The following is a 27,499-nucleotide window of genomic DNA, read 5'->3' as shown; positions in this document are numbered from 1 at the left end:
GAGCCCCGGCAGCCGCCGCCGCCGGAGGTAGGGCTGGGGCCGGGGCCGGGGCCGGGGGCCGCGGCGGGAGCCCGGGCGGGGATGCGGGGCCGGGGAGGGCGAGCGGGGGCTGCCGGGCGGCGCGGGGCGCTCAGCGCAGCGCTTGCACTTGCAGCCGGGAAGAGAGCGCGGCTCGGCCGGGGCCGGGCGGCTGCAGCGGCCGCCGCGGTCCTGCTGATGCTCCTGCGGAGCCGCCGTGCGCCGGGACGCGGAGCGGGAGCGGCTGCAGGTAGGGCTGCGCCCCCCGGGCCTCCCCAGCCCGTGTTAACGCCTCGGTGGATGCGGCACGAGGGTTTCCCCTACTTCTCATTGTTCCAGAGGCATCTGCTGCGACCAAGTTCGCTTTCGAGATTGCGGATCACCAAAAGGGTTCAGGAAGCGCGATGTGACCGTGGACTTGCAGGGACAGGTCAGTGAATCCGTCCGGTCGAAGGGAAGCCAGTGCTTGGCATCGGGAAGTTTTCGCTGCACCTAATGGTAGGCTCTGCTTAGATTTGCCCCCAGGGTCTCTCCCCTTCAGCTGTAGCAGGAGCCTGAGGGGGCTGTTGACTTAAAAGTGGTACCTGAGTCATAACGTGGATGTTCTATGAGTTACTGACTGTGTCAGCACTGGAGACTGTGGTGGTCAAATGCCTCAGTTGTTTATGATAAACATAAACTGCAAGGTTAATTTGTCATCCCCCAGATGACAGTTTTAGGAGGAAGAGAAAAGCACTAGAATAAACTAATACTGGTGATGGCCAGGCTTGGCAAGATGCTTGATTTCCATGCTGATGTTTTAGAGGAAGTTAAAAGTTGGAAGGGAAACGTGTCAGGAACAGCTTTCCTGGTCCTCATCTAGATCTGCCAGGCTCATGAGCAGTGCAGAGCAAGTGGCCAGGCTCAACACGTCCCCTCCTGGCACTGGTCTGGTTCTGGATGTGAGTTCAAGAGCGCAGCGTCTGTACGTGCAACGTGAGAGTAACTGGAAATGTACAGAACCAGAGCATGAGGAAGGACTTCAAAAGCACCCAAATGACCTGGGCTTGAAGTCATGCAGCCACTCCTGAAGAACATGCACCAGCCTTGCTATTATTCACCCCACCACCGATTTCCTTTCCCTTTTTAATGTGTGATGCTACCTGGGCTTTCTTGCCTCACCCGTAGCTACTACCAGCCTTCCACTCAGTGGGGAGGGGTGGTGGAGCCAGGAATTGCCAGCCTGACAGTGCCTTAAACTCTGGAATTTATCCCCCAAAGCCCCGTGGAAGCCAAGAGCAATTGGCTTGTGGGATTTGAAAAGAGGCTTAGAAATCTGATATGGATAAGATAGAAGGACCAGAGTTAATAGCAAAGTAAATGAGAGCTTTACAAGGGATGTAAATCCCTGCATTTCAGGGCATAAACCAGTCTCGGGATTCAGTAGGAAACTTCTCCTTGTAGGTGGATTTTTCTCGTGCTGTCTTCTGGTGGGAATCTGCCCCTACAGCTTCTCATGTGTAACCTGTGCAGTGCCCTCTGTGAGTGTCTTGTCCTCTTGAAGAGGTTCCAGTTGAAGTACCTGAACCTCAGGGTGTTTCCCAACACTGAGCTGCTGCCAGAAGGTCCCAGCCACGTGTCTTTGGGTAGAAGCTGCCTGGAGGTAACAGTAACATTATCTGTGAGCATCCTGCAGGCTCCACGATGCTCATCACTGTCACGTAATAGAGTAGATACCACAGAGTCCTCTGGACAAACTCCACAGGCAGCATCTTTTTGAAGTCAGCTTTTTAATGCTGCATCCACAGCATAAGATGCTGAAATCACTGGGCTGATCCCTGAGTTAGAAGCCCTAGAAAAGAGGAGGAGCAGGAGCTCCTGTTACCCTTCTCCCCTTGGTTTCTCTGCAGCACTCGAGGGCAGTGTTTGAGGAGTGAGGGTATTGGCTTTGGGTTTTCTTCCTGAGTCTCACATCTCTGTTCTTGCTCTAAAGCCTCCCTGTGGAGTTTAAGGTGATGGCAGGAGAAGCTTTGCTTAGAGAATGGACCAACAAACTGGTCTGAAAAGCATCAAATCCATTGTGTGATGAACTGACAGGGCAAAAACTGCAACCTCTAAAAAAGGTTTATACCACTTATGTCACAGTGGGATTGCAGAGCTTTCAGGTGAGCAATAAGCACTGTGAGTAACCTCTGTTTGTGTTTATCCCTCACCTCTCTCTATGCTGGAGCACGTCATCCAAGGAGTGCCTTGTTTTGGCAGTTGACTGTTTTGGGGTTTCTTTAATGTGTGTGTTGCTGTGGCCTTATCTTGGCTCAGGCAACATCAAGGGAAAACACCTGACCCATGGGGTGAAAGTTGTGGAGTTTGTGACGGATTCAAGGCTATGAGGGAGCAGAAGCAAAGGGACCAGAAGGGGGGCAGAGAGCACTGCAGGTAATGGTGGGGTGACCAGGTAATGTTAGCTGTGGAGCCTTGTACCTCAGGGGAAGTAGGCAGCAGATGGTACACAGAGGGACACGCAGAAACCAAAGAGCATTATACGTGGTGAGTCTCCTCAGTTAGCTTCTGCTGTTACAAGTAATTCCATCATCTGACTGTGCCCTGTGGTGTCTGCAGGAGGTGGGGGACAGGCAGTGTAGGACAGTGACTATAACTAAAGCTAAGCCCAGGCAGCCAACCTGTGGAGCCTTGTGAACCTTCAGCCGTGCAGCCAAACCCAGGATTGAGTTGTGTTGCGTGGAGCAAGGGAGTCATAGAATCATAGAATCACAGCTTTGGGTTGGAAAGGACCTTAAGATCATCCAGTTCCAACCCCCTGCCACGGGCAGGGACACCTCACACTAGAGCAGGTTGCTCCAAGCCCCTGTGTCCAACCTGGCCTTGAACACTGCCAGGGATGGGGCAGCCACAGCTTCTCTGGGCACCCTGTGCCAGCGCCTCAGCACCCTCACAGGGAAGAGCTTCTGCCTTAGATCCAACCTGAACTTCCCCAGTTTCAGTTTGAACCCATGAGAAGCTCGTGAGCAGCTGTCAACTGTTTTCAATGTTGCCCTGGTTTCTGAATGCTTCGTATCAGACACCACATCTCCATGTGAAAGCAGGAGCCCCAGGGCTCAGCTAAGCCAGGCACGGAGCCCCTCATGGAGGGATCTTTGCTCCTACAAAAAGGGGGGAAACCTTAAAGCAGCCTCTGCAAGGCAGTCAAGCAGTGTATGTGCTCACAGAGGACTGCCTGTAAGCGTGGAGCTGCACAACGTGAAGGCACTCTTGCACCCAGCACAAACAAAAGGCTAGGAAGAGAGCACAGCACAGGGTTAGTTTTGCGTTTCTGTGTCCTGGTGCTCGTGTTGTTCAGTTATCTGAGACCGACAATACGTTGAATCCACGTATCCCTTGAAACCCATTCTCTTTCTTGTGCTGCTGTGAGAGTCTGCGTGTGATCTTGTGTTGCAGAGCTGCAGAAGTTGCTGATGTGGCCACCAGCTCTGCTCTTGAGTTGCTTGTTCAGAAAACAGCCCAGTGGAGCTCCACAGTCACCGTTTCATTATGATGCTGTGTACACATGCTGCTCCTTGGAGGTCCTCAAACTGAGGCCCTTCCTCCTTGTTTTCATATCCCAAAATGTCAGTTCCTCTTGCAGTTCCCAAATATTAGTTTAACGTTTTGCCAGCCTGCAGAAGAGGAGAAACAGAGCCCCGGGAATATTGTCTGGCAAAATAAGAACTGGGATGGAGGAATGTGGCCCCAATGGCTTCTTTGTCTCAGAGCTGGAGGGTGGCTGGAACACACACAGCAACAAGCAGGTGCTTGATTTGGGGCTCTCACTTGGTTTTCTTTTACTGTACATGCTGCTCGTCCAGACCTTGAGGAGCTGGCCCTGTCTCACAGCCAGGCAAGCCTTGTTTGAGTAACACATGAACTCACAGATGAATTCTCCTAGGTGCCAGGTTGGGAACACTCAGAAGGTGCAAGGATGGCCCCTGGCAAAATAGGGAGGTTGATTTGACAAAAAGACACTTAAACCACTGATGGGCACTGCTTGGGGTTGTGAGGGCTGAGGTTCTTCTCTTCAATCAAGGTGCAAGGGTTTTCCCACCTTCACGTTGTTGGAAGCTGAAGTTCTCTGGAGGGGTTTGACTCCAGGAGCTGGGACTTCAGGAGAAAGGCAAAAACAGTGAGTGCAGCGAGGGAAATCCCTGCGAGCTGTCAGCACTCACAAGACATTAATGTTCTTGCAGGGCAGGCTAGAGCCAGCTCCAGGAATTGTGTGTACATAGTTGTGGATAACATCTAAATCTTTAGATTTGTGGGTTAGGGCTTCTCATGAAATGGTGCATGCAGTGAAATCTGTGGATCACATTTTCTTTACCAAACATGAGGAGCAATTCCTGCAGGGATCTGACCTGCTACAGCAAAGATGAACCCCCAAATCTAACACTACTCTGCCATCTCCCCCCAGTTGCCTGTGTCTGGAAGCAATGGGCAGAACTGGCTCTTCAGGGGTGTAAGCGTGCAGCAGTGCTCTGTCTGGAAGCGATGAGCTGTCCTCTGCCTCTGGAGGAGCATCTGCTGCTGCTCCAGGATGTGCTGCTGCTCCCAGGGCTTGTAGTGCCACTTCTGTTGGGGTCTTCTGCTTGGAGCCGGGGTACCCAAAGCATTTTGGTGCTCTACAAGACCTGAGCTGCCCCTGTTGGTGCTGAGCATCCTCTGTTAGTGCTGTGGTGTACTGGTTATCACTGTGCTACCATGGGCTGGCTTCTGCAAAAACCTCTCCCATTGCTTATTGCTGTGCAAAGAGAATGAAGGATTGTTCTGCTCACAGAGGGAGCTTCCTCCTAGGTCTGTGGTGAGAGGCAGCGCCTAAATACAAAGAGATGGAGCACAAAGGAGCAAGGAGATGCCAGTGGCTTCAGCCTGTGTACCAGGTACCGCTGGTGGCGTGACAGGGGAGGGCTTTGTGTGGGCACTGTTGCTGTTGGACTCCAGAGGTGGATTTGGGAATGGCTCTGACAAACGACCCCTGTGTGTGCGGGGCGGTGGGAGCAGCTGGAGCAGTGCTACAACAAAAGGCTGCTGTGCTACAGCCAAGGCTGACTGAGCAGCGAGTGCGCCGGGAAGGGTGGCAGGTCCAGGAGAGCGGCTGGATGTAGCCTGGAGAGGGGTCTGACCAGGAGAAGCGTGGAATTACACAGGGAAGAGCTGGAGGGGGAGGGAAGGAAGGACGGACGCTTCTCGGCTGTTAAATCTCTTAGCCCATGGATATTGTTTCAGGGCAAATTCTTACAACCTCAGTGCTCCAGATCCATCCATCCAGACTGGACAAAGCGCTGGAGATGTGCTGTTGGGAGCAGTCCCCGGCAGCCGGGGGCAGGATGATTCAACAGGGCCTCTTTCATCTTGGATTTCTGGGAACACAGTCTGCAGTTGTGCTGCCCCCAGCTACTCCCGTTCATCCCTGCCTGTGGCCAGTGCTGATAGCAGCGTATGAGCCTTTTGGGCAAGGGCAGGGCGTGCTGGCTGTCCCCTCTGTGACGGGGGCTGATGCGCAGGCAGAGTGGGCCAGCTCGGTGCTGGGGATAAGCCCTTTCCCAGCTCTGGCTGGGCAAAGCCAGCGCTGCGCTGGCCCAAGGTGCCCTGGCTGCTTGCCCAAGGCAGCCTGGAGCATGTTGTGGGTATAGCCGAGGTCTTTCTGCTTCATTTGGAGCTCACTGAACTTTACTCCAGTAAATAGACGCAAGAGAGAGCCCAGTGTGGAGGGGAAATCCTGCCTCTGCTCCGAGCCTGAAACGCACAAACTGCCATTTATCCTCTGCTCTTCCAGCAGAGCTTTTCAGCGAGCACAGTCTTTGAGCTTGAACTCCGTGCTTAGGTACTAGAAAGCTCATGATTTAGGACTGAGATCCTTTCCAGGTTCAAGATGGGACTTAGGTTCCTGTTTATAAGGAGGGACAGGGTGGTAAAAGTAGGGCAGCTTTGAGCCTTGGCTGTTGAACAGTGGCAAACATCCCCACCAGATGCTGGGTGCTGCTGTGGGGTTTGTGTGAGTGGCCACAGCTTAATGTGAAGTCCTGGTGTGTTCAGGGCCTGTAACACGTGAAACTGATAGAATGGGGAAAGGAAAAGGCTTTATGTTTCCCGTAAAGACCTTCCAGTGAAACTTATCTGTTTGAAACACTAAAATCTGATTGCTCCTTATCTTCGCAATTGCCCAGACGATGTCAGGCACAAGGAAAATGAGAGAATCTCCTGTTTTCAGAGCCAGGCCTCATGACTGGTCCAGCATGATAAGGAGAAGACTCTCCCAGCTCCAGCAGTGATGTGAGGGCCCTCATGAGCACAGGGAAGTCACTTGCTGCCGCAGGAGTCGGAGCTTGTGCGGGTTTTGCTGCTGTGGGCACATAAAGCTGCTGCTGTGACAAGTCCTCAGGACTCTGATACGTGGTCTTTGACCTTAAAGCACCCAGAGGAAGCCTGTTGTGCCAATGCGCACGTGCTCCTCACCCGTCCCTTTGGCAGAAGGTGCTGGTGTGACAGCAGATGCCTTTGCTGGCAATCTCTCACATTGGCGTAAAGCCCCGTGCTGGCTGCTGGAGGTGGACCAGGAGGCCAAAGTACTGCGAGGGTTTTGCATTATTCCCTTCCCCTCTGAACACTCCCACCACAGGTGGTGCCTGTCCCGCATCCCTCCGTGCTCCGATGGGAGCAGTTGCAGGATCTCTTCCCAGAGCATCCCAGCCGTGGCCAGGAGGGCTGCGGGCGGCTGCCTGGCGCTCCTGCGCTCAGGCTCTGGTGTGAGTGATGGGGTTCTGTCCTCATGCCTGTCTCGGGGCTATTCCTCGCGCTGCAAAGGCTCTTTGTCTCAGTCAAAGCCATGACCTCATTTTAGAGACAGAAAACAGAGAGGGAGAAACCCACCAACCTGCCACTGGAGGTCAGAGGGCTCGCTCAGAGATATGTCAGCGTCAGGCTGCGCCGGCAGGGACACAAATAACTGGGATTGCAGACCAGAAAATTACCATGGAGAAACGGACTAACTGCCATGTGGTTACGAAAGAGCTCATGAGTTCTGTGTGCGTCTGGGATCCAAAGTACAGCCTTTGGGGAAGAGCACAAGGTTACGCTCCCAAAACTTGAAGCCAAAGGGACTAAGTCCGTGCCTGTTGCTCTCTGAGGAAGGGCTTTTCCAACCTGGTTCCATGACCGCCATGTGTGGAGTTTTGGCTTCTCCCTCTTTCCTAGGCAGAGGCCTTGGCAAACATGACTTCTGCCAAAAAGAGGGGAGGTGAGATTTCGTGTTCAGTGTCAGCAGCTCCTGCTGTGCTTGAATGTCAGACCCCTCACTCCTGCTTTATAAGCAGCCCCTTGGGGTACTGCTCAGGCCTTCTGCCAGGGCTCAGGGCTCTGGTTCTGCAGAGCTCCTGGCTGCTGCTGGCCCAGGAGCCACGGTCAATGGGCTCAATTTGCAGTGTTGTGTATCAGCACCAGCCGTGGCCTTTGCTCTGGCCCCTGGGTTTTGCTGGCACATCAGAACTGATGATGACCCCGAGACCCAGCTGGCCCCATGACTGTCACAGCTTTCCAAATAAACCACGGATGATGAAGCTCCAGCATGGGGTAGAAGCCCTAGAGCTGCTTTGGAGCTGCAACGTGCTGGAGGCAGGAGAAACCCAAGCATGGCCTTAGCTTGCTGTGAGGAGTCAGATGTCCCATTACACAGCAGTTGTGTGTTGGAAACAAGAAGGTCCAGTTTCACTTCCCATTTTCCCAGTCCTGTGAACAGCGAAGCAGCTCCCATCTCTTCTAACAAATGAGGAAATCATCCTCCTTCTACTCAGCTCTAGTGATTTAAAACTTGTGTGTCACTGTTGTCAGTGCTCAGCTCTTCCCTGTGAGGGTGCTGAGGCGCTGGCACAGGGTGCCCAGAGAAGCTGTGGCTGCCCCATCCCTGGCAGTGTTCAAGGCCAGGTTGGACACAGGGGCTTGGAGCAACCTGCTCTAGTGGAAGGTGTCCCTGCCCGTGGCAGGGGGTTGGAACTGGAGGAGCTCTAAGGTCCCTTCCAACACAAACCATTCCATGACTCTATGAAACACATCCCAGGGCCTCGTTCCACAGGGAACAGGGGTGGATGGATGTAATGGGGGGGTCTGAGCCACCTCTTGGTGTTTCAGTCATGAAGAAGCTGCTGCCCTTTTTAACACCATCCAGCTCTTTTTCCTCTCTTCCCGGTATTCCCTTTACAACCAGCCCATTGTTGGGGGCTGCAGCAGCTGGGTGGAGTGTTTCAGGCTCAAGTGTAATTTCAGCGCCTTTAAAAGCCTTTGGAGGACTTGCTTCCCCCCCTCCCCAAGAGGACAGCAACGCCAGCAAGGGCTAATGTGGTGGATTACTCTGCGGGCTGCGGGGCTCTCCCTAATCCCCTTTGTGGGCCTGTTGGAGTGGACGCGGCGCAGGAGCCCCCGGGCTCGGGCAGAGAAAAGGCAGCTCAGCGGGGGGGGGGGGTGTTACACACTGACACGTAAATACAGGCCCTGCTCGTGTGGATGGAATCTGTGCCCATGAGCACGCTGCGAAGGGGGGGGGAACCTGCAGGGGGGGTCGTTTGTTCCCCCCCCCCTTCCAGTTCAATTTACATTTGTATTCTTCTGCTAAAAATAATAACAAGAGGGGATGGGGGAAGAGGGTGGCTCAGCCCAGATGCCAGGGTGATGGGCTCAAGGGCTGAACCAGCCCAAATACCAGAGTGATGGGCTCAAGGGCTGAGCCAGCCCAAATGCCAGGGTGATGGGCTCAAGGGCTGAACCAGCCCAAATACCAGGGTGATGGGCTCAAGGGCTGAACCAGCCCAAATGCCAGGGTGATGGGCTCAAGGGCTGAACCAGCCCAAATGCCAGGGTGATGGGCTCAAAGGTTGCACCAGCTCAAGTGAAAAGCAGAACCAGATCGTGTCTCATTTTCCCCTCCTGCTCCAAAGCAGGGGCTCCTCTCATGAATAAAAGCAAAAGCTTGGGGCATGCAGTAGCAAAACAAAGCTGCGCTGGAGAGCCAGCCAAGCTTCTCTGGAGTTGTTTGTAGCAGACCTGATGCTGGCACGGGAAAGGGTGACCAGAAGAAGTGAGGCTCTTGAGAGCAGAAGCTGCAAATGCTGCTGGTTTGGTTGCATTGTGTGTGTTTGGGAGTGTGTGAGGCTTCTGTTTGCTTAATGGACTTTGGGGATTATGTGCCAGTCCTGAGGAGGCAAAACACTGCGTGACCGTCCCACCGCGTGGCAGGCACGAGCGGTCCCATTCATAGACTCATGGGCTGGTTTGTGTTGGAAGGGACCTTAAAGCTCCTCCAGTCTCAACCCCTGCCATGGGCAGGGACACCTTCCACTAGAGCAGGTTGCTCCAAGCCCCTGTGTCCAACCTGGCCTTGAACACTGCCAGGGATGGGGCAGCCACAGCTTCTCTGGGCACCCTGTGCCAGCGCCTCAGCACCCTCACAGGGAAGAGCTTCTGCCTCAGAGATCATCTCAATCTCCCCTCTGGCAGGTTAAAGCCATTCCCCCTTGTCTGCTGAGGCACTGACCCTGTCAGACAGACAGACAGACAGGTTCCTGTTTGTACCCGCGAGGTGAGGAGGAGGAGGATGGGCTAGAACTGACCACTCTTGGCTGCTGTGATATTTGCTGCTGGTCAGTCGGGCTGACACTAGAGCCAGGGCAGCCAAAAACCACAGAAGACACTCAACAGCCCTCACAGCTACACCTTTACCTGAAGGAACCTGGAAGAAACACTTCCCAAAGCTTCTGCAGATGTGAACCAGTTCCCTTGGGCTTGTGAACCAGCCCTGCTAATGGTCAGGACTGATCGGCCTCCAAGGTTAAAGCAGCAGGATGATGGCTTTGAAGGTGCTGCAGTGAAACATTGCAGTGGGGCAGGAAAGAACCGACCCCTGGTCCTGCCGAACTCAACTGCATCCCTTGGAACCAAACTGCATGGAGTCTTCTGAGCTTCCCATGACTCTGGAGGCATCTGTAGCAGCTAGCATTTGTCCTGGATTAATATCTCCTGGTGTCTGGACACTGATCTGTGGCCTGAGTCTTCCTTGTTCCCATCCGAGGGGATTTCCACCTACTGCTGCTCTTCCCTTAAGCCGAGCTGATAGAATGGAGCTCAAAGGAAGCGCAGAGTTAATTCAGAGGGACTAAATCGCCCTTCTCCCATCCCTGCTTAATGAGCACTCCCCTCTCCCCACACTGGGAATGGGGTCAAGGAGATTTGGGAAGGGAGGGGGAAGGGGAGAGGGTCAGGAGAGGTCAGGTGAGGGTTCCATTTCATCCCGCCGGGCCTGCCAGAGCTATTCTCCATGGTGTATTTCCCATTCAGCTGCAGTGAATGGACACTGATAGCTGTGAAAGGATCTGGCACTGGATGAACAGCCCTTCCCTAAGCACTTGCTCTTGTGCTCTCTCCCACCCTTTCTTCCAAAGGGCTTCCAGGGAGCGGGGAATTAATAACACTCAGAAAGAGCCCCTTGGAAGGTTGGAAATGGACCGTTGTGGTTATGAATGGAAAGCCAAAGGCTGGCAATACCCTTCGCCCTCCCTTCCCTCTGCTGCCTGGGGGCAATAGGCTCCTGCATCCAACCTGTGGTGCTGTGGGTCTGTATCGCCTGGGAAGTGCTGGGCTGGAGCCCTCCACATTCCCACCATCTCCTGCACTGGCCAGTACCAGCTTCTCCGAAAAGCCAAGGCTTTTCCTTTGCTAAGGAAAAGGCTTTTGGGGGGTAATTTTTTCGGCATATAAGACAGGGCTCAGGTTATTACAGAGCCCTGGCAGGTCACAGATAGCTGATGAATCCAATTCTCTGTTGTGTGATCAACACTGTGGCTGTTTGCACCGTGGGGTAGGTGCACAACTGCCACAAATCAGAGGGGCTGCAACCACATTGAATAACACCTCTTGTCCCTTCCGCATCCGCGTGAGAGACTGGAAGGATTGTGGAGTATCAAGATACGGATTCTTATGAGGAATAAGTGAGGATTTCTCTGCCACATCCCTTAATCTTCATTCTGTCTCAGCACTGTTTAGATGTGGTTACTTGTAAGATCCTACGTTGGAAAGATGGGAGGAGGGGAGACTGCTTCCAGCCTCTGCTCGTGCGTGTCCATCAGTGCACATAGTCCTCTTTCTCCAGGGATTTGGGGGTTGGTTTCTTCTAGAAGGGAAAGATGTGCCTCAGGGTCTGTTCATGCGGGTGCTCAGAGCCACGTCTGCGCCGGCTGAGGGAAAGGAAATGGGAAGTGAACTTTGTGCTGGTGCTGCTGTGTGTGAGTCCATACGTCCGACATCACCAGGACGCTCCATGCTGGTTCCAGCGCGTGTCCGTGCACTTGCTGCTCTTCTCACGTGCACGTCGTGGGGTTCCTCATGCGGGGCCCGGCTGCGTCTCAGGGCTGCGTCGGGCGCAGGAAGATGTTTGTCAAAGCTTTATGTGGAGCATGTGAGCAGGGAACAAGCTCTGAGTAGGGGAAACGTGTGACTCCAGCCTTTAGAGGAACGGACTCTGGGAAGCGGCTTTCCCTGGTTTCACCCCTTCTTGCTCCCCATTAGTGCTGCCGGGCGAGCTGTGCTCCGCGGAGGCACGCTGCCTGCTTCCTCCTGCCCTGCCGGCTGCTGCAGCGGGAGGGAGCAGAGAAGCAGGAGATGCCGGGGCTGCAGGAGGTGCAGTGCTTTCTGCTTTGGTTGCCCTTGCTGGAGAGGCTCCTGTGTGCAGGTGGGTAGCGGAGCCCTCTCCTCTGTTCTCTCTCTGCCTTTGTCTGGCACTCTGCTGCTGCCCCAGGACGCGCCCTCCTACCTGCTGCCAGCCGAACCAGCCTCGCGGAGTTGATCTCTTGTTTCTCTGCAGAGAAAGGAGGGGAAAAGGTTGGTTTTCGCATTTCAAACCCTGGTGTTTAAAGACGCTTTACCTCTCCTCGAGGCGGGGGAGAGGAAGAGCAGAGAAAGGCATCATCTGCTCCGCAGCACATGATGTCCCTGTGGCACGACAGCTCGGGAGCAGCTGTGAAGGAGCCCCCCATGTGGCTCCCTTCTGCTCTGTGTGCAGGAGCCCTTCACAGGAGGGCTCTGTGTCCCTTTTTGGGGAGGATCTGCAAGGTGCTTGGCATTGTGCTCCGTAGGGAAGGACAGACACTGTCCCTATGGTAGAAGTTGGGGGAAACTGGGGCTGGAGGGCGGGAAGAAGTGCCTGTTGTCCTGCAGCTTTTTGGAGCAGCCCCCATCTGCCTGTGAAAGGGCCTCCCCATCACAACGTGCCAAATCCCTCTGGGCTGGACAGGCCGTTGCCAGCTCCCTTGTGTGTGAGGTGTAAATGCTGCTGTTAGACCAGGATCCCCCCCTAGGACGTGGTGACTGACTCCTTCCACACCCAGACAAGGCTTAGAGAGCTCCAGAACCAAACCAGCCCATAGTCTGCCGGAGGAATTGTCCTGGAAGAGACGAGAGGTTTAAATGAAGTGTTTGGTCTTGCTGCTGGGATTGTTATTCAGAGGCAGAGCTGCAGGGAACATCTCATCTGTAACAAGCAGCCATCCACGCCATGCCCCAAACCCCGGTCTGTGCACACCAGCAAGGCGCTGGTGCTGTGCTCCGGCGGTGGCATCGCCGCGCTGGTGCCTGTGTTTGCCAGGGGAGGGTGCAGGCGTGGCTGCGGTGATCACACCCCACCAGGGAGGGCCCTGAAACCAAACCCTGCGTGTACCTGCCGCTGGTTCCACCTCTGCTCGCCTCACCACTGCTTAAGGAGCTTCTCCCGAGTGCTGCAGGGACCTTGGGGAGCAGCTCAAGGGACCAGGGACCACCTCTGACCGCGCTGCTGCAGGAGGTGAGTCCTGGCTTTTGCTTCCTTTCCTCCCAAATCTTCTGTTCCCATCCCTCTGCCCCGTCCTCACAGATGGACCCTTCCCTGGCCTGCGCTGCCGTTTCTGTCCAGCTAAGCCAAAGCATCTCCCTGTGCGCTGGGAACAAAGTAAAAACCAATTCATTGGTGGGGATTGGGACCCCAAATGCAATTTAAACAGGAAAGGGCTCAACTGGAACTACACTTTGGTTGCTGGTGGCAGCTTCTCATCTCTGACCATACATGAGTATTGCATCTGGGTACACGGGGATTTCTTTCATCCTTAAAGCCCTGTGAGGGTGTGGAGGGGGAAGAGGCACGTCTTGTCTTCCCTACTGATGAGAAATTCTGTGTGTGTGTGTAAGACATCTCCTATTGAATGTTTGGAGTTTACCTTGGGGTAAGGAGGGATAAGCCCCCTCCTTAAGCCCCCCAGAGCCTGGACTACAGCAGTCAGTGGACATTACATCTCCCTCCCAGGTCTGTCTTAGAGTGATGGTGGCTCGATTCATTCTGGCTTGAGAATCTGCTCCCTTTAGCCAGCAGCACCAAGGCTTGTGCTGCTGGAGCTTGAATTCCCGTCCCAAGGCTGTCAGCCAGCTGGGCACCCACCATCCACGAGCAGGGCTGAGACATCCTGTGTGTGGCCCACATCTGAGGAAGGTGGTTGCTGCCCCCAGCCCTTGCAGATAGAGTGATCTGAAGTAAGGCTGAGCATGTCTGGGGCCTCCGAGCGCGCCTTTGAAGCCGTGTCTAGTGATGAAAGGAAAACTGTTGCTGTTCCCCCCTGCCTTAGCTTGCTGTTTGACCTTGGGCAAGTCATTTGAATGTTCACACTTGTTAAAAGGAGGTATCTGTTGTGCCAGTCGGGGTCTAAGCTGTTGGGAGGGGGGAGGCGAGAGATATGAAGGAAAATAATTAGTCCTTTTTGCATGTCATTGGCAGCCCATCAGCTCCTCAGCTCAGGAGGTGCCTCCCCTCTGCAGCAGCAAGAGGCAGAGAGTGATGCTTGCACCTCCGAGTGAACCTCATCACCACACATCCTCACCCACTCATCTCCATGGGGCTTACTTGAAGAGGGGAAGGAAAAGTGAGAATGCAGAAGCTGTACCTGTGTGCTCACTTATGCAGTGATGGACATCAAATGCACGCGCTCTGTGGGGTTAGGGAACACTCACTGGCACCACGTTTGGTGTTCACATGGAGTTTTCTCTCTGCCCAGTGTAGCTGTGGCACGGCTGTGGTCCAGCACCGCTGGTTCAGCCGCTGCTGAGGAGGAAGGGCAGTGCTGGAGACGTTCCCTGTAGGAATCTTCTCCTCTCCCCTGTAATGGAGGCAAAGAAGTTAGAGGGGCACGAGGCTGCACAGCTGGATTCTCACCTCTTTTTCGTCTGATGGGTTCACTCTCTGCAGCAAAGGGAAACTGTACGAGCGGTGCTGTGGCGTGGATGGGGTGTGCAGCAGGTACACACACAGCCACAGCTTCCCCACAGCCAGGGGGGGAGCAAGTGCAGATAAACCCCAGTGCCTGCGTGGCTCACACTGTGTTCAGCCTCCTCCATCCACAGGACCCAAAGCACTGTGGTGGCACAGGAGGCTGAAGCTTCTGTGCAAAGTGGGAACATGAATCCTGAGAACTAGGCAGCGATTTGTTTTACTCTTGAATCAATAGCTGTGCAGGAGCTTCATGTCTTGCTAACCCACTCCACCTTCCCTAGCATAACTACGGACCAGTAAGTGCTTTTAGCAAGGCAGCACTTTGGTGGACTAGATGCTGGGAACTGACATAGTGGCAGGCTCGTAACAGGTTACAAAGAGGCATCTGCTCACTCTGGCCTTAGCTGCTTAGCCCCTGTCCTGCGCTGGTGGCCTCTCCCCTCTGCAGAAGGCTAGAGAGAGGGAGCCTGTTACAGGGCAAATAAATGACTCAGACTAATGAGTAAGGTAATTGCTGTTCACTGTTAGATGAGGCTAAAGTGGGTCAGATTTGTTTGTGAAACTCCATGGAGGCACCATCTGTTCCCTGTGCCCTGTCTCAGGGGCTGGAGATGGGATTTGGGTGAAACTGCTCCCCTGGGAGCCTGCGGAGCGGTGCGGATGATGCCCTGTCATTAGGCAGTGGGGTGGGTCTCTGGGGATGACCCTGTGTGACTGCAGCCCTGATCCTTGAAGGGGCTGCTAATTGATTTCACTGGGAGAGAGGACCCTAAATCCTTTGTTTGTCTGCTACAACTGCCCGTCTCTGAGATGAGGCTGGACATTAGACCTCCCTTAGCCCAAAGGCAGAGTTGCATTTCCCCAAACCATGACTGACACTTGTCACAAGCCCTTGGAGAGGAACCTGGCACCGATGTGGTTGTGTCTTTTAATCCTGCTGCTCTCACAGATGTCCTCTCATCACCCTCCTGTGCCTTGCAGAGCCTGTTGGGATGGAGACTGTCCCTTTCAGCGATGATGTGTCTGTGTCGTGCCTGGTTCTATCCCTTTCCCCCGCCCCGGACCCCGCTGTATTTAACAAGCTCTCTCTTCTTACAGACCATATCATGTGAGCAGAAGGGGAAGCCTGGAGTGGGACCCGTGCCTGCCCACGCCTGGACTCGGCGTCGCCGGGGCCACATCTTGCACGAAGAGGAAGAGGAAAAGACAGTTCATTCCCCCTTGCTAAAGATGGGAGACAGCATCTGTGCAGCAGAGCAGGCAGGGAAGCTCCAGACCTGGCCTGTGGGGCACCCCTGGCTGTGCCGCAGCCGGAGCACCGCAGCCCACTGGCACTAGGGCTGCGGGCCAGCGCGGGGCAGGCAGCCTGGGCCAGCGCGGGGCAGGCAGCCTGGGCCAGCATGTTCTTCCACAACAGCAAGACCCAGCTTCTGCTGGTCAACTTGCTGACGTTCGGCCTGGAGGTGTGCCTGGCTGCAGGGATAACCTACGTGCCTCCGCTGCTGCTGGAAGTGGGTGTGGAGGAGAAGTTCATGACCATGGTTTTGGGTAGGCAGTTTTTCTCTCACCTTTGAAGTGCTTGTTTTCCCTTTGAGTCTGGAGGGCAAATAAGGGCATGGGGGCTTGCCTCTGAGGGGTGTCTCTACTCGTACATCAAGGGCAGCCTGTTTCTGGAGGAGGGGGCTGTGTCCCAATGAAGCATGCTGAGTTCCTGAAATGCCCCAGGCTTTTTCTTAGCAGTGCATACAGACCAGCATGCTCCAGACATTACCACCACCTCTTTCTCTCTGCCAGGGATAGGACCTGTCCTTGGCTTGGTTTTTGTCCCGCTGATCGGATCCGCCAGCGACCACTGGCACAGCAGCTATGGCCGGAGGAGACCTTTCATCTGGATGCTTTGCCTGGGAGTCCTGCTCAGCCTCTTCGTTATCCCACACGCCAGCAGCCTGGCCAGCCTGTTTGCCCTCAACCCTCGGCCTCTGGAGATTGCCTTCCTCATCCTGGGCATCGGCTTACTGGACTTCTGTGGCCAGGTCTGCTTCACCCCGCTGGAGGCTCTGCTCTCAGACCTCTTCCAGGAGCCAGACAACTGCCGCCAGGCCTTCTCCATGTATGCCTTCATGATCAGCCTGGGGGGCTGCATTGGCTACCTGCTTCCAGCCATCGACTGGGGTGGCAGCTTTCTGGCCCCATACCTGGGAGGGCAGGAGACCTGCCTCTTCAGCCTCCTTGCCATCATTTTCCTCGGCTGTGTGCTGGCCACGCTCTTTGTGACAGAGGAGGCAGCCACCCAGGCGGATGCTCTGGATGGCCCAGCCCTGAAGGATGCTCCCCCTAAACCCTCACCTCCTGCCTGCTGCTCTTGCCACATCTCCAGGAGCTCATGTCTCCTGCAGGCCAGGCACATGATGCAGGCCCTGAGGAACCTCTGCACGCTGGTGCCACGGCTTCACAGCCTCTACTGCCGCATCCCCAAGGTCATCCGGCGCCTGTTTGTGGCCGAGCTCTGCAGCTGGATGGCACTCATGACTTTCATGCTGTTCTACACAGACTTTGTTGGGGAAGGGCTGTACCACGGTGTCCCCAGGGCCAAGCCAGGCACGGATGCCAGACGCCACTACGATGAAGGTGAGAAGTGAACCAGCTGCTCTGAGGCTGCAGCATCTGCTCCCTAGGACAGGAGCAGTGAGTGGGAGCTGGAATGGGCTCAGCTCTGCTGGTAATGCAGAACAACATTGCAGGAGACTGCTTTCTGCAGGCAGGGCAGGAAAAAACATTCCCCCATGGCCCTCGGAGCATTGCATAGTGGATCAAACAGGGAAATGCCTCTTGGTCCTCCGAGCTACCCAGCTCAGAGCTGGATCTGGCAGAGCTGCCCTGGCCTGGGGCTGAATTGTTCAGTGGCAGGCTGTATATTGAGCAGCTCTGTCTGCAAACTGTGGTTGCCACTGCCAGGTCCTTTCACTGGTCTTCCCTCCTTTTTACAAGAGGGGTGGTGGTGCCCCCATCTCTTGGAGAGCAGCAGTTGGAAGGCCAGGATATGCTCAGTAGCAGTGAGATGGGCTTGGCTGCACCTTCCTTTTGTTGTACGGTGAGATTCCCATCTCACACCTGTATGTGGGGAGCCCTCAAGCAGCTTCCCCCAGTTCTCACCCCTTTCTCCAGTGCTTTCTGATAGTGCTCACCACTGGAGTCTGTAGCTGCCACGTCCACATCACGGGATACTCTCTCTGCAGCACGTTACCTGCTTGCTCTTGTTGCCTGCTGTCCCGTTTTGGCTGCTGCGTGGTGCCAGAGCCTTGACTGGCTCCTGGCCCTTCTCTCCCGGATCTAAGCCTTTTAATCTTGGAGGCACCTTCCTGGCCCTCCTCCTCCTCCAGCTGTACATCTTGCCCTCTGATTTTTCCACTCGCTGCCTCTGTGAGCTCTGCAGTACACTGCCTCTTTGTGCTGACTGTCTGTTTAACTTAGAGGGAGCTTAATTATTATTTAACACTTGCACTATATAGCTCGCAGCAGGTCAGGGCTCCATTGTGCTCGCTGTCACAGAAACGTATGTTGAGTAATGATCCTTGCTCCAAAGAGTTAATGGTTTTAATTCCCTGAAATCTGATAGATCTTTGCAAAGGGTAAGGTCCGGATTGCTACCGGATACTGCAGTGATTCAGTGCATGTTGTATGCTTTACCTTGGCTTAAGCACAATTCCTTGTTCCTTTCGTTCTGTTGCCGGTTTTGGCATCAGGTAACAACAGATCCTGGTTCATGAGCAGGTGACAGATGCTGGCTTAAGAGTCGGGAGGTGCAAACAGCTTCCAAAGACAAGGATGGTGTTTGGATTCCTATCTCCCATTGCCCCTCTGGTTAGACTGGGGTGCCCAGGAGCATGTGTGGCAAACACTTGCTGCTGGTGGAGGGTGGGAGCTGCAGTGTGGCTGGTGCAACCCTGGGATATGCTGGATGAAGCCTGGGTGCAGCCTCACCGCCTCTGCTTCCCTGCAGGGGTCCGCATGGGCAGTTTGGGCCTGTTCCTGCAGTGCATCACATCCATCTTCTTCTCGACAATCATGGACCGGATGGTGACGCGCTTAGGGGCGCGCGCGGTGTACCTGAGCAGCGTGGTGTTCTTCCCCGGGGCTGCCATCGTCATGTGCCTCTCCCACAGCGTCACCGTCGTCACCGTCTCGGCTGCTCTGACAGGCTTCACCTTCTCTGCACTCCAGATCCTGCCTTACACGCTGGCATCGCTGTATCATCATGAGAAACAGGTAGGGATCAGCTCCAGAGGGCAGGGTGCTGTGAGGACAGCTTGGCCAGCCTCTTGTAGCCGGTCCTTCTCTTCTGCACATGGAAGAGAAACACATGCCTGTGTGCAAAGGCTTTCCACGTGGGCCTCTTGTCTCCAGGCTGTGTCTTCTCTGGAGATTCCTCTGAAATGAAGTTGATAAGAGAGTTTAGCATTTCCTTCCTTAGGCATTCCCTGCTCACAAGAAGCATTATGCAGGTTTAAGAAGTGGGGAGTGGGTAAGATGGGAGAAACGAGCTGGGGTTGGTGTATCAAAAGGGATGTCTTGTGTTCCTCTGTGTCCTGCGTATTGTTAGGGAAGCTAGTGCAGGTTAGTTACAGCTGTGTGCATTCTGCAGCCAGGTCACATCTGCAGCACTGAGATGTGCTAAAAACCTCAAGAACTTTCCTCCCTTCGAGGTCCTGCTTTGCAGTTGTTTCCATAGCATGAAAATCAGTACAATGAAAACTGAGGTTCTGCCTATTCCCCTCGCTCCAAGAGAAATAAAGGGTGTGAAAGTTTGGACACCAGCACAAAAGCTGGTAATCCTGTGCCACAGATGTGGAGGAGTCTTCAGAGGTTCTTGAGCTGTACACTGGATTCATGGAAGTCTCTCTGGTGCTGCAAATGCAAAGTTACTTTGTGGTTTGAGGCAGCTCTTTCATCCCAGGGGCAGCGGGGTCTGCAGTGAAGTGAGGAGGAGTTTTTACCACAGGCATCCAGATGTTCTTCATGAACAAATACTTCTGACCACCCCATCCCAATGTGCGCCAGGTACCTGTCAGAGCAGGGGTGCAAAGCAGCTCTGCTTGGCAAAAGCTGGGATCTCCCATGGACGTAACATCAGTAGGATGAAAACCCAGCTCCACAGGGTGGGAATGTGAAGGCCACGTGCACAACTGTTTGCCAAAGGCTTGACAGGGAAACACTCCAAGTCCAGTGAGGTATAGCTGGGTTTGGTTTCTTCTGCCCTGCCTTCAAAGTTCCTCCTTCCTTCACCAAACACCTTGCAGCAGGCTGCGGGGAGACCCCAAACAGGTAGATCCTAAAGTGCCTTTGGCAGCAAGTTCCCCGTCTTCCCCATTTCTGTCCTCTTCTTTTCTCATCCTGTTGAAATCTCTCATCCCCTTAGTTTGCCTTCCCCCATTCCCTCGTTCCTGCTTCCTCTCTTCCTTCTCCTTTTTTACTTTCTTTGTTTTTTCCCCTCTCTTTAACCACTGCTCCTGAAGTGAAGCAGCAGAAGGGGCGCTCCCAGTGCCTGCTGCTGCCCCCCCGTGCGGGACCGCTGGCGGCAGCCTCAGGGCCACCTCCGCTGGAGCTCCCTGCTCTGCACACCCTCCGTAAGTCACTCTCGTCTCCTGCATGCCCTCTCCTTAGCATGGCCACTAAACCTCACCTAGGACAGGAGGAAAGCACCTGCATGTCCTAACAGCACCTGAAAGCTCGGGAGAGGTGCGTGGTGGCATTCCCAGCTCGCGCAGGAGGTTAGGGACTGCCGGGTTCCTCATTCCCACCACTGCGCAGCAACTCCAGAGGGAGGCTCTCGTGAGACCCACTTGCAGCACTGTGTGCAGGGCTGGTGTCTTCAACATTAGCAGGACATGGAGCTGCTGGAGCAAGTCCAGAGGAGGTCACAAGGATGGTCAGGAGCTGGAGCAGCTCCCGTATGGAGACAGGCTGAGAACATTGGGGCTGTTCAGCCTGGAGAAGAGAAGCTGCGTGGAGACCTCAGAGCAGCTTCCAGTGTCTGAAGGGGGCTACAAGGATGCTGGAGAGGGACTCTTCATCAGGGACCATAGCAATGGGATAAGGGGGAATGGGTTTAAACTGAAACAGGGGAAGTTCAGGTTGGATATAAGGAAGGAGTTCTTCCCTGTGAGGGTGCTGAGGCGCTGGCACAGGGTGCCCAGAGAAGCTGTGGCTGCCCCATCCCTGGCAGTGTTCAAGGCCAGGTTGGACAGAGCCTTGGGCAACATGGTCTAGTGTGAGGTGTCCCTGCCCGTGGCAGGGGTTGGAACTGGATGAGCTTAAGTCCTTTCCAACACAAACCAGTCCACGATTCTCTGAGACGAAGCTGTTGATTGAGCCTCCTGTGGCTCCTGTGGTTATATCCTGTTGCAAGGAGTGATTTTAAAGCAGAAGCTCTCACTAAGCTCATCCCTGTGAATATGGATTTAAGTCACTTGCTCTGGATTTAAATTAATTCTCCACACTGGGTATTCACCCCCCCCCTTCCAGAACTTGTAGCTCTGAAGTCCCAGCCTGGATCATTATAGAAACCAGGAAAACATGGCATGAGCCATCAGGGCAGCTGAGCAGGCTTTTGCGAACATCAGTGGCAAATAGGAAGGGCTGGAACTGGGGGGGACATCCTAGTTTGGCTCACACAATGCCCTTTCTGTGCTGGGCTTGGAGTTGCTTTGAAGTCTGATGGCAATAGCAGGCATGTGGGAGGGTTTTTAAGCTCCACAGAAGATAAGCGACAGCCCTGGCTTGATGCATTGGAGCGTAAAGTCATGATCCGAGGCACAATTAAGGAGCTGAAGGGTACAGTGAGCAGCTGAGCAGAGCCCAGGTAAAGCCTTTGGAGGGGGGTTGCTATTTAGTGAAGTGCTTTTCATCTGGTTTCTCTTGGGTGATTGAACCTGAAGCTGTTTGCGCCCCAGCTCTGCAGCCGTGGCCTGGGGCAGCGTGAACAGAGGCTGACACACACGAGGCAGGGCTGGGTGCAGCTGGGTGGGTGCCCAGGCTGCTCACAGCTTTGGGGTGGCTGTAACGGGGCTGGGGTGCCCACACTCCTGCCCGGCTCCTGTTACCTGTGGCCAGGCTGAGGCAAGCCCCTCGCAGCGGGGAGGGTGCTCTCTGCTCTCAAACGTGCTGATTTCCCCCTTTTCCTTTGTTAGTTCAACCTCCCCATGTGCAGAATGGGTCACCATGGCCTGCCTTATCTGCTCTACCCCTTGCAGACCAGTGCTGGTGCATAATTGCAAATGCCCCAGGTTTTCTGCACTGTTTTCCCTGGCCACACATGGCTGCCCATTATTTGTTGGTGTGAATGTGGAGAGCTTTGGGATCCAGAGACTCTGGGTGAATACTGCTTGAGTGAGCCGTGCCCCAGAGACCGCGCAGCTTGAGCAGAGCGGGGCAAAAGAGGAGGAGAGGAAGAAGATTCTTTTTCCTCCCACCCCCCTTTTCTAGCCTGGCTGAGGAGGCTCAGGTCAGGCAGATGATGCAGCTCAGGTCACACATGCCAGGTCTTTCCTGAGCTCGCAGCACTGTGTCACTTCCAAGTGCCCCAGATGTTGAGAAGTGGCCATGCGTCCATGCATCCATGCATCCAGGGCTCTATTTATCTGCCTATGGGCTCTTCTGCAGGAAGGGTTTGGGTTCCCAGTTCCAAACACTTCAGTTTGCACTGGGGTGGACTCTCTGGCTGTGTGATACCTCCACAGTGGGCTCTGCCCTTCACTCCTGTCCTGCAGGATCAGCTCACTCAGGATGGGGTGAGCTGTGCTTGCTGCCCAGGTTCCCTCGGCACCCAGTGAGGAGGTGACAAGAGGAAGGTGACCTGAGGAAGCTCAGCGCAGTGTCCCCAGGCAGAGCCTGGGCTGCCTTTGGGCTCCAGCACAACCAAGGCACCACTTGGCCGCATCCCCAGTGAGTCGGGGCTGCTCTGCACCCTGTGCCAGGCGGGAAGAGCTGGCCTGGGGACCATCAGGATGGCTCCTGGAGCCCATCTCACGTGGAGATCCCATCTCAGGCTCGCTGCGGGCTCTGCCCGCCTCTGGCAGCCTGACCCTACACGCACAAAGCACAGCGTGGCTCTGTCTTGCACAAAGAGAGGGGTCCCACCTCACTTGCTGGGCTCCACACCGCCGACCCGCTCCTCCTCACGTGCCCTCCTTCTTCCCCTTAGGTGTTTCTGCATAAATACAAGAGCAAAGAGGAGGAAGCTGCAGCTCGCTTGGACAAGAAATCCGCTTTCTCCAAAGGCCTGCTTTCCAGCCAGAAGCTGCCTTACCAGAACGGACACTCTGGGAGCCTCTTCTCCTCCTCCTCTTCCTCCCCTGCCCCAGCTGCCAGCTCAGCTCTGTGCGTCAGCTCCTCCTGCGACGTCTCCCTCAGGATGATGGTGGGAGAACCGGACTCGGTGGCTCCCGGCCGAGGGATCTGCCTGGACCTGGCTATTTTGGACAGTGCTTTCCTCCTCTCTCAGGTTGTCCCTTCCCTCTTCATGGGCTCCATCGTCCAGTTTACGCAGTCGGTGACTGCCTACATGGTGTCAGCTGCTGGTTTCGGCCTCGTAGCCATTTACTTTGCAACCAAAGTTGTCTTTGATAAGAGTGACATGGCCAAGTCCGTGGTGTGATGTGAAGGCACACGGGCAGCACGTGGCCAAACGAGTCCTCTGTGTGTGTGTGTGTGTTCATGTGGCCACTGGTGCAAAGCCTCGTGTGGTACCTGCTCTCCCCACGCTGCTGCTGCAGCCCCGGGGGTAGTTCTGGGGCTGGGGGCAGGAGAGATGCAGCAGGGCTAATCTCAGGTGTAAATGTGAGGCACTGGGGCATTGTGCTTTGGGCCATCAGTGCTTTCCAAAGGTGCCTTTATCAAAAGACAGCACTGCACAGCCAGCACCAAAGGGGGTTATCTGGGGGGGGAGAAGGGAAATTGATTTTTCCTTTAATAATGGGTCATTTTTCTAAGCAGCAGAGGCAATGGCGAGGGGAGGGAAGGAATCATTTATTCTCGTGTTTTCCAGTTAGAGCTGAACCCTCTTCGCCAGCCTGTTGCAGTTCTACTCAACTTCTTGAGCAATACTTCTGCAAATAGGGCACTGGGAGGAGATTTCCTTGGGAAAAAAATAAGATGGGTGGCTAAGGTACCCCTGTGTGTGTGCACACGCTTCCATTCCCACCTCTGCTCTGCTCTGATCTGCTCGGCTCTGCTCGGCTCTGCCAGGGAGAAACCATCAGGAGAAAAGCGACTATGCCTTGTTTCAGAAAAACAAGTTAAAGTTTCATTAGGACCAGTTCCAAAAGGTGACTTATCTTTTACCTATGTACCAGCTTGCATCAGACGGAAAGGACTTCTTAATTTCTTTGCTTTAATGGTTGTGTTTAGCTTTCCTCAGTCGCTCTGCCCTCTCCTCAGCGCTCGGAGCTGCTGCCTGCTCTCTGCCTTAACACATCCAGACCTGGCCCCTCAAGGATGCTGCCACATCACAAGGGAAATCTGTCCCTGGAGGGGTTTCAGCCCTGGGACGGTGAGGTGGAGCAGGCAGAGCTCTCCTGAGGAAGCTGCAGGGATTGCTTGCCTGCTGACAGGGGGGTGAAGTTGGCAGCAGTCACTGCTGCAGCAGGTCCCCGGCACAGGGGCTGAGTGAGCACGTTGCCAGCACGCCCAGAGCATCTGGAAACCATGACCAGGAGCTGGGGAGGATGGAAGCTCCCTGCAGAGCAGGGGAAGCCTGGTCCTCGGTGTGCTGGTCAGAAGGAGCAGGACAGGAACTCTTGCTGCTGTTTGTGGTTTGCTGATCCACGTTACGTATTTATACTTGTTTGGGCTTTTTAAAGTGTGTTTTAGTTCCAGACAGGAGTCGAGGTTCTGACTGAGGCACAGCATAAGCAGTTACCTGATAGAGAGAGGCAAAGTGCCTCTTGCTCCCATGGCACTGAATGCTCCTGGATCGTTCAGGTTCTTTAGCTCCCAGGTGTGAGGCTCTTGCACTGGCAGAGTGGCTGCAGCCACATGTGTCCTTCTGGCCAGTCCCATTCCCCATAGGTGTGGGTCAGCTGGAATAATTCTGCTGGTGGCAGATTTCTGCCACTCAACGACCACCCAGACACCAAGTAGGAGTCAAGGGCCTGGCCCACGGTCAGCACTTAGACTTTGAAATGATCCAAACTCTGCTTATAATCACACAATGGTTTTGGTTGAAGGGACCTTAAAGCTCCTCCAGCTCCAACCCCTGCCCCGGGCAGGGACACCTTCCACTAGAGCAGGTTGCTCCAAGCCCCTGTGTCCAACCTGGCCTTGAACACTGCCAGGGATGGGGCAGCCACAGCTTCTCTGGGCACCCTGTGCCAGCGCCTCAGCACCCTCACAGGGAAGAGCTTCTGCCTCAGAGCTCATCTCAATCTCCCCTCTGGCAGGTTAAAGCCATTCCCTGGGGATCCCTACACGCACTTGTCAGCAGTCCCTCTCCAGCAGAGGAAAAGCATGACCTGGTCTGTTGGAGGCCAGGCTGTGGGTGCGCAGGGGAAGCTCAACAGCCCTTAACTGGTGTAGACCTTTGGCTGCTCTAAACCCAGAGCCTGTGACTGCTGTTGTGTGGGCAGCGAGGGGCACTTGTGAGGTTCTGCTGAAGGGCAAAGTGTTGTTATATTTGCTATATTTGCCACGTCTCCTCCCTGGCGTGGAAGCAAAGCTACTCCCCTGCTGTCTGCACATGGTCCTGCCAGGGTTTCTCTCAAGCTTTTTAAACTGTTCTTTCCCGTAAAGGGGCACTGTTTTGGGTTTATTTCTTCACAAATTATATGCTTCCCTTCCCCACAACAAGGTTTGTGTGCTGAACAGCAGCTCTTTTGGGGATGGATTTGGCAGCTGCTGAACCACCTACAGAAACAGTTTTTTGTTTGTGCTTCCTCCCGTGGTCACTGTCCAGTGCAGGGATAAGTCTTAGAGGCAAAATGTTAACGCCAAAGGTGGGCTGGAGAAATGCTCACAGTGACCAGTAACCTCTGAGGCAGGAGTTTCCAAGCAGGTCCCTACCTGAGTGCTGAACATGTGGGGAACACAGCACATGGAGTGGCTAAAGTGCTCTTGAGAACTGAGCCATCTCTTGAAGTCCCTACAGAGAACTTGCACCCCAAACTTCAGGTGGATGGGTTTGATGAGAAAGGCCTTAAATGCTTCATCACAGACCCCCAAGTGGTAAAGCAGCAGCTCCAGAGTGTCTGTGGAGAAACTTCTTTCTTTGCAAGATTGTCCTTCCTGGCTTCTGCTGAGGACACGTGTATCACACACAGACCTGGTGGGGGCTCAGGCATGTCCTAGTGCAGGTGAGCACATCCCGTGTGTGCTGCTACTGATGGAACCTCTGTGGGGTTTGATCCTGCTCCACCACTTGTGGGTATGGGTACAAGCTCCTCATGAGCTTCTCTGTTTCAGGTACACCAGGTTGCCCAGAGAGGTGGTGGATGCACTTGAGCAGGCCAGGCTGGATGTGGTCCTGGACAACTGATGTAGTCAAAGATGCTCCTGCTCATTGCAGGGGGTTTGGAACTGGCTGAGCTTTGAGGGTCCCTTCCAACCATTCTATGATTCTATGGTTCTGCTTTCTTCTCCCAGTGAATCACGCAGTGCCTCTCCTTGTGCGAGATGGGGGTTGTGATTGTTTGCTGAGGAGCAGGAGGAAGGATGGAGAGTGTCGTTTTAACGCGAGGCTGTTGTGAATCCCCGCCTTGGGGAAGGATGTGTGCATGGATGTCAGTTTTGCTTGCGAGATCACCGCCTGTCTGCGCGAGGTTCACGTTTTATTTATTCGGTAGAGAGAATATTTTGTCTGCAGTGCGGGAGGAGCCGGGATGTTCGGGATTTTTATGGAAAAAGGCATTAAAAGGTGTTTAAATGAGACTTAACTATCGGATGGTTCTGTGCTTGTGTGTGCGTGTGTGCGCCGCTGGGTGGCGCCACCACCGGGGCGGCGGGGGGGGCGTGGCCTGGGCGGGGAGGGGGTGTGGCCTCGGCGGTGGCCCCGCCCCTCCGGCTCCGGTCCTGGTCCCGGTGCCGGTCCCGGCTCCCCCGAGCGGCGGGAGCGGAGCCTCTCGCTGCCCCCGGGACGTGCTTTTCCCCCTGGATCTCTGCCGTGAGCATCCCGAGGGGCTGCACCGGGCTCGTTGTGAGTCAGCGCCGCCGCTTGTGAGCTCCGCAGGGAGGCGGGACCTGAGCAGCCCAACGCGCGGAGGCTTTCCCGTCCCTGCCCGGAGTTCAGCGCGGTCAGCGCCTGTGTTAGAGACCGGAGCTGAGACATGGGGTAAGTGATGGAGAGTCAGGGGACAGCCATGGGCTGCCCTTCCCAAGCAACATCCACCTGCATTGCGGGGGCTTTGGGGGCTTATTTGTCAACCATGAAGCCTCACTCTGGTCTGGGATGTTTTGTCAGGCTCAGAAGCTCATGGGTCTTACAAAGCAGAGGAATTCAGTGCTCCTTTCCCAGGGTTCCTAGGGTTTGCTGGGGCAAATCAGAGGAAATCCCTTTTCCTAAGGGGCTGCAAAATGGGCCTCTTGGCAATACCTGGCCCCAAACCACTGCCACCGTCAAACCCTAGAGGTGGCTTGAGCACGATTCCTCCCTTGGATCAATGTGTTGGGGCAGAACACTGTCCCCTTTGTCACTCACGCTGTGTTTCCCATCACAGGGTGTGTGGCTCCTCTGATGCCGTAAGGAACACCGGGCGACTTAGAGTGGAAAGGTGCTGGGGACTGCTCCCAGGCAGCTCCATGGGGCCCAAGGCCGTCCTCGAGCACAGCTTCAAAGGAATCCCTTGGGGAGCCACAGCGAGGACAGAAGACCTCACACAGCTCCTATCACAGCAGCATCCTCACGCTACAGCCATGCCAGAAGTATTCCTCCCACAATGAAAGCCCGTATCCAAAGGGATGCCAGCAGCAGCCATCACCTCTGCTACCTGCAGGGATTCAAGTTGGTTTGGTCCTGAACCACCGGAGGTGTTTGTTCATGTTCAGTCACCAGAGGAGGGTTGTAACCCTCCGCTGAGTTCCCAGCTCCTGCTTGGCTGACCTTGGGCGCATCATTTTGTGTGCTCAGCCTGCACATCTGCTGGTTCCATACAGCACTTGAGGATCAGGAAAACTATAGGAAGAGAAATGCCAAGT

The 27,499-nt window shown here is 54.8% G+C and overlaps 1 protein-coding gene across 3 annotated transcripts; it reads left to right on the top strand.

Moving 5' to 3' along the window:
- Positions 1–376: 376 nt before the first annotated feature.
- Positions 377–23,639, top strand: SLC45A3 (solute carrier family 45 member 3). Of its 3 annotated transcripts, none has more exons than XM_030473597.1 (5): positions 377–448; positions 15,416–15,865; positions 16,112–16,945; positions 18,318–18,583; positions 22,518–23,639. In XM_030473597.1, the coding sequence occupies exons 2-5, from the start codon at positions 15,718–15,720 to the stop codon at positions 22,968–22,970; spliced, it is 1,701 nt and encodes a 566-aa protein (XP_030329457.1). In that variant the 5' UTR covers positions 377–448; positions 15,416–15,717; the 3' UTR covers positions 22,971–23,639. The 3 variants fall into 3 exon arrangements, with proteins under 3 accessions (XP_030329457.1, XP_030329458.1, XP_030329459.1); XM_030473598.1 differs by lacking the exon at positions 377–448 and adding an exon at positions 12,270–12,865; XM_030473599.1 differs by lacking the exon at positions 377–448 and having other exon boundaries at positions 15,121–15,865.
- The last annotated feature ends 3,860 nt before the right edge of the window (positions 23,640–27,499 follow it).

The sequence above is a fragment of the Strigops habroptila genome, chromosome 18 (assembly GCF_004027225.2).
Source record: "Strigops habroptila isolate Jane chromosome 18, bStrHab1.2.pri, whole genome shotgun sequence".
Classification (NCBI taxonomy): domain Eukaryota; kingdom Metazoa; phylum Chordata; class Aves; order Psittaciformes; family Psittacidae; genus Strigops; species Strigops habroptila.
This window is presented reverse-complemented; position numbering and strand designations above follow the sequence as displayed.

Excerpts from the sequence above, each read along its gene's own strand:
- SLC45A3 (XM_030473597.1), top strand. The coding sequence starts at position 15,718 with ATGTTCTTCCACAACAGCAAGACCCAGCTTCTGCTGGTCAACTTGCTG. Across the intron at positions 15,866-16,111 it reads GTTCATGACCATGGTTTTGG|GGATAGGACCTGTCCTTGGC; the intron begins GTAGGCAGTTTT and ends TCTCTCTGCCAG. Across the intron at positions 16,946-18,317 it reads CAGACGCCACTACGATGAAG|GGGTCCGCATGGGCAGTTTG; the intron begins GTGAGAAGTGAA and ends GCTTCCCTGCAG.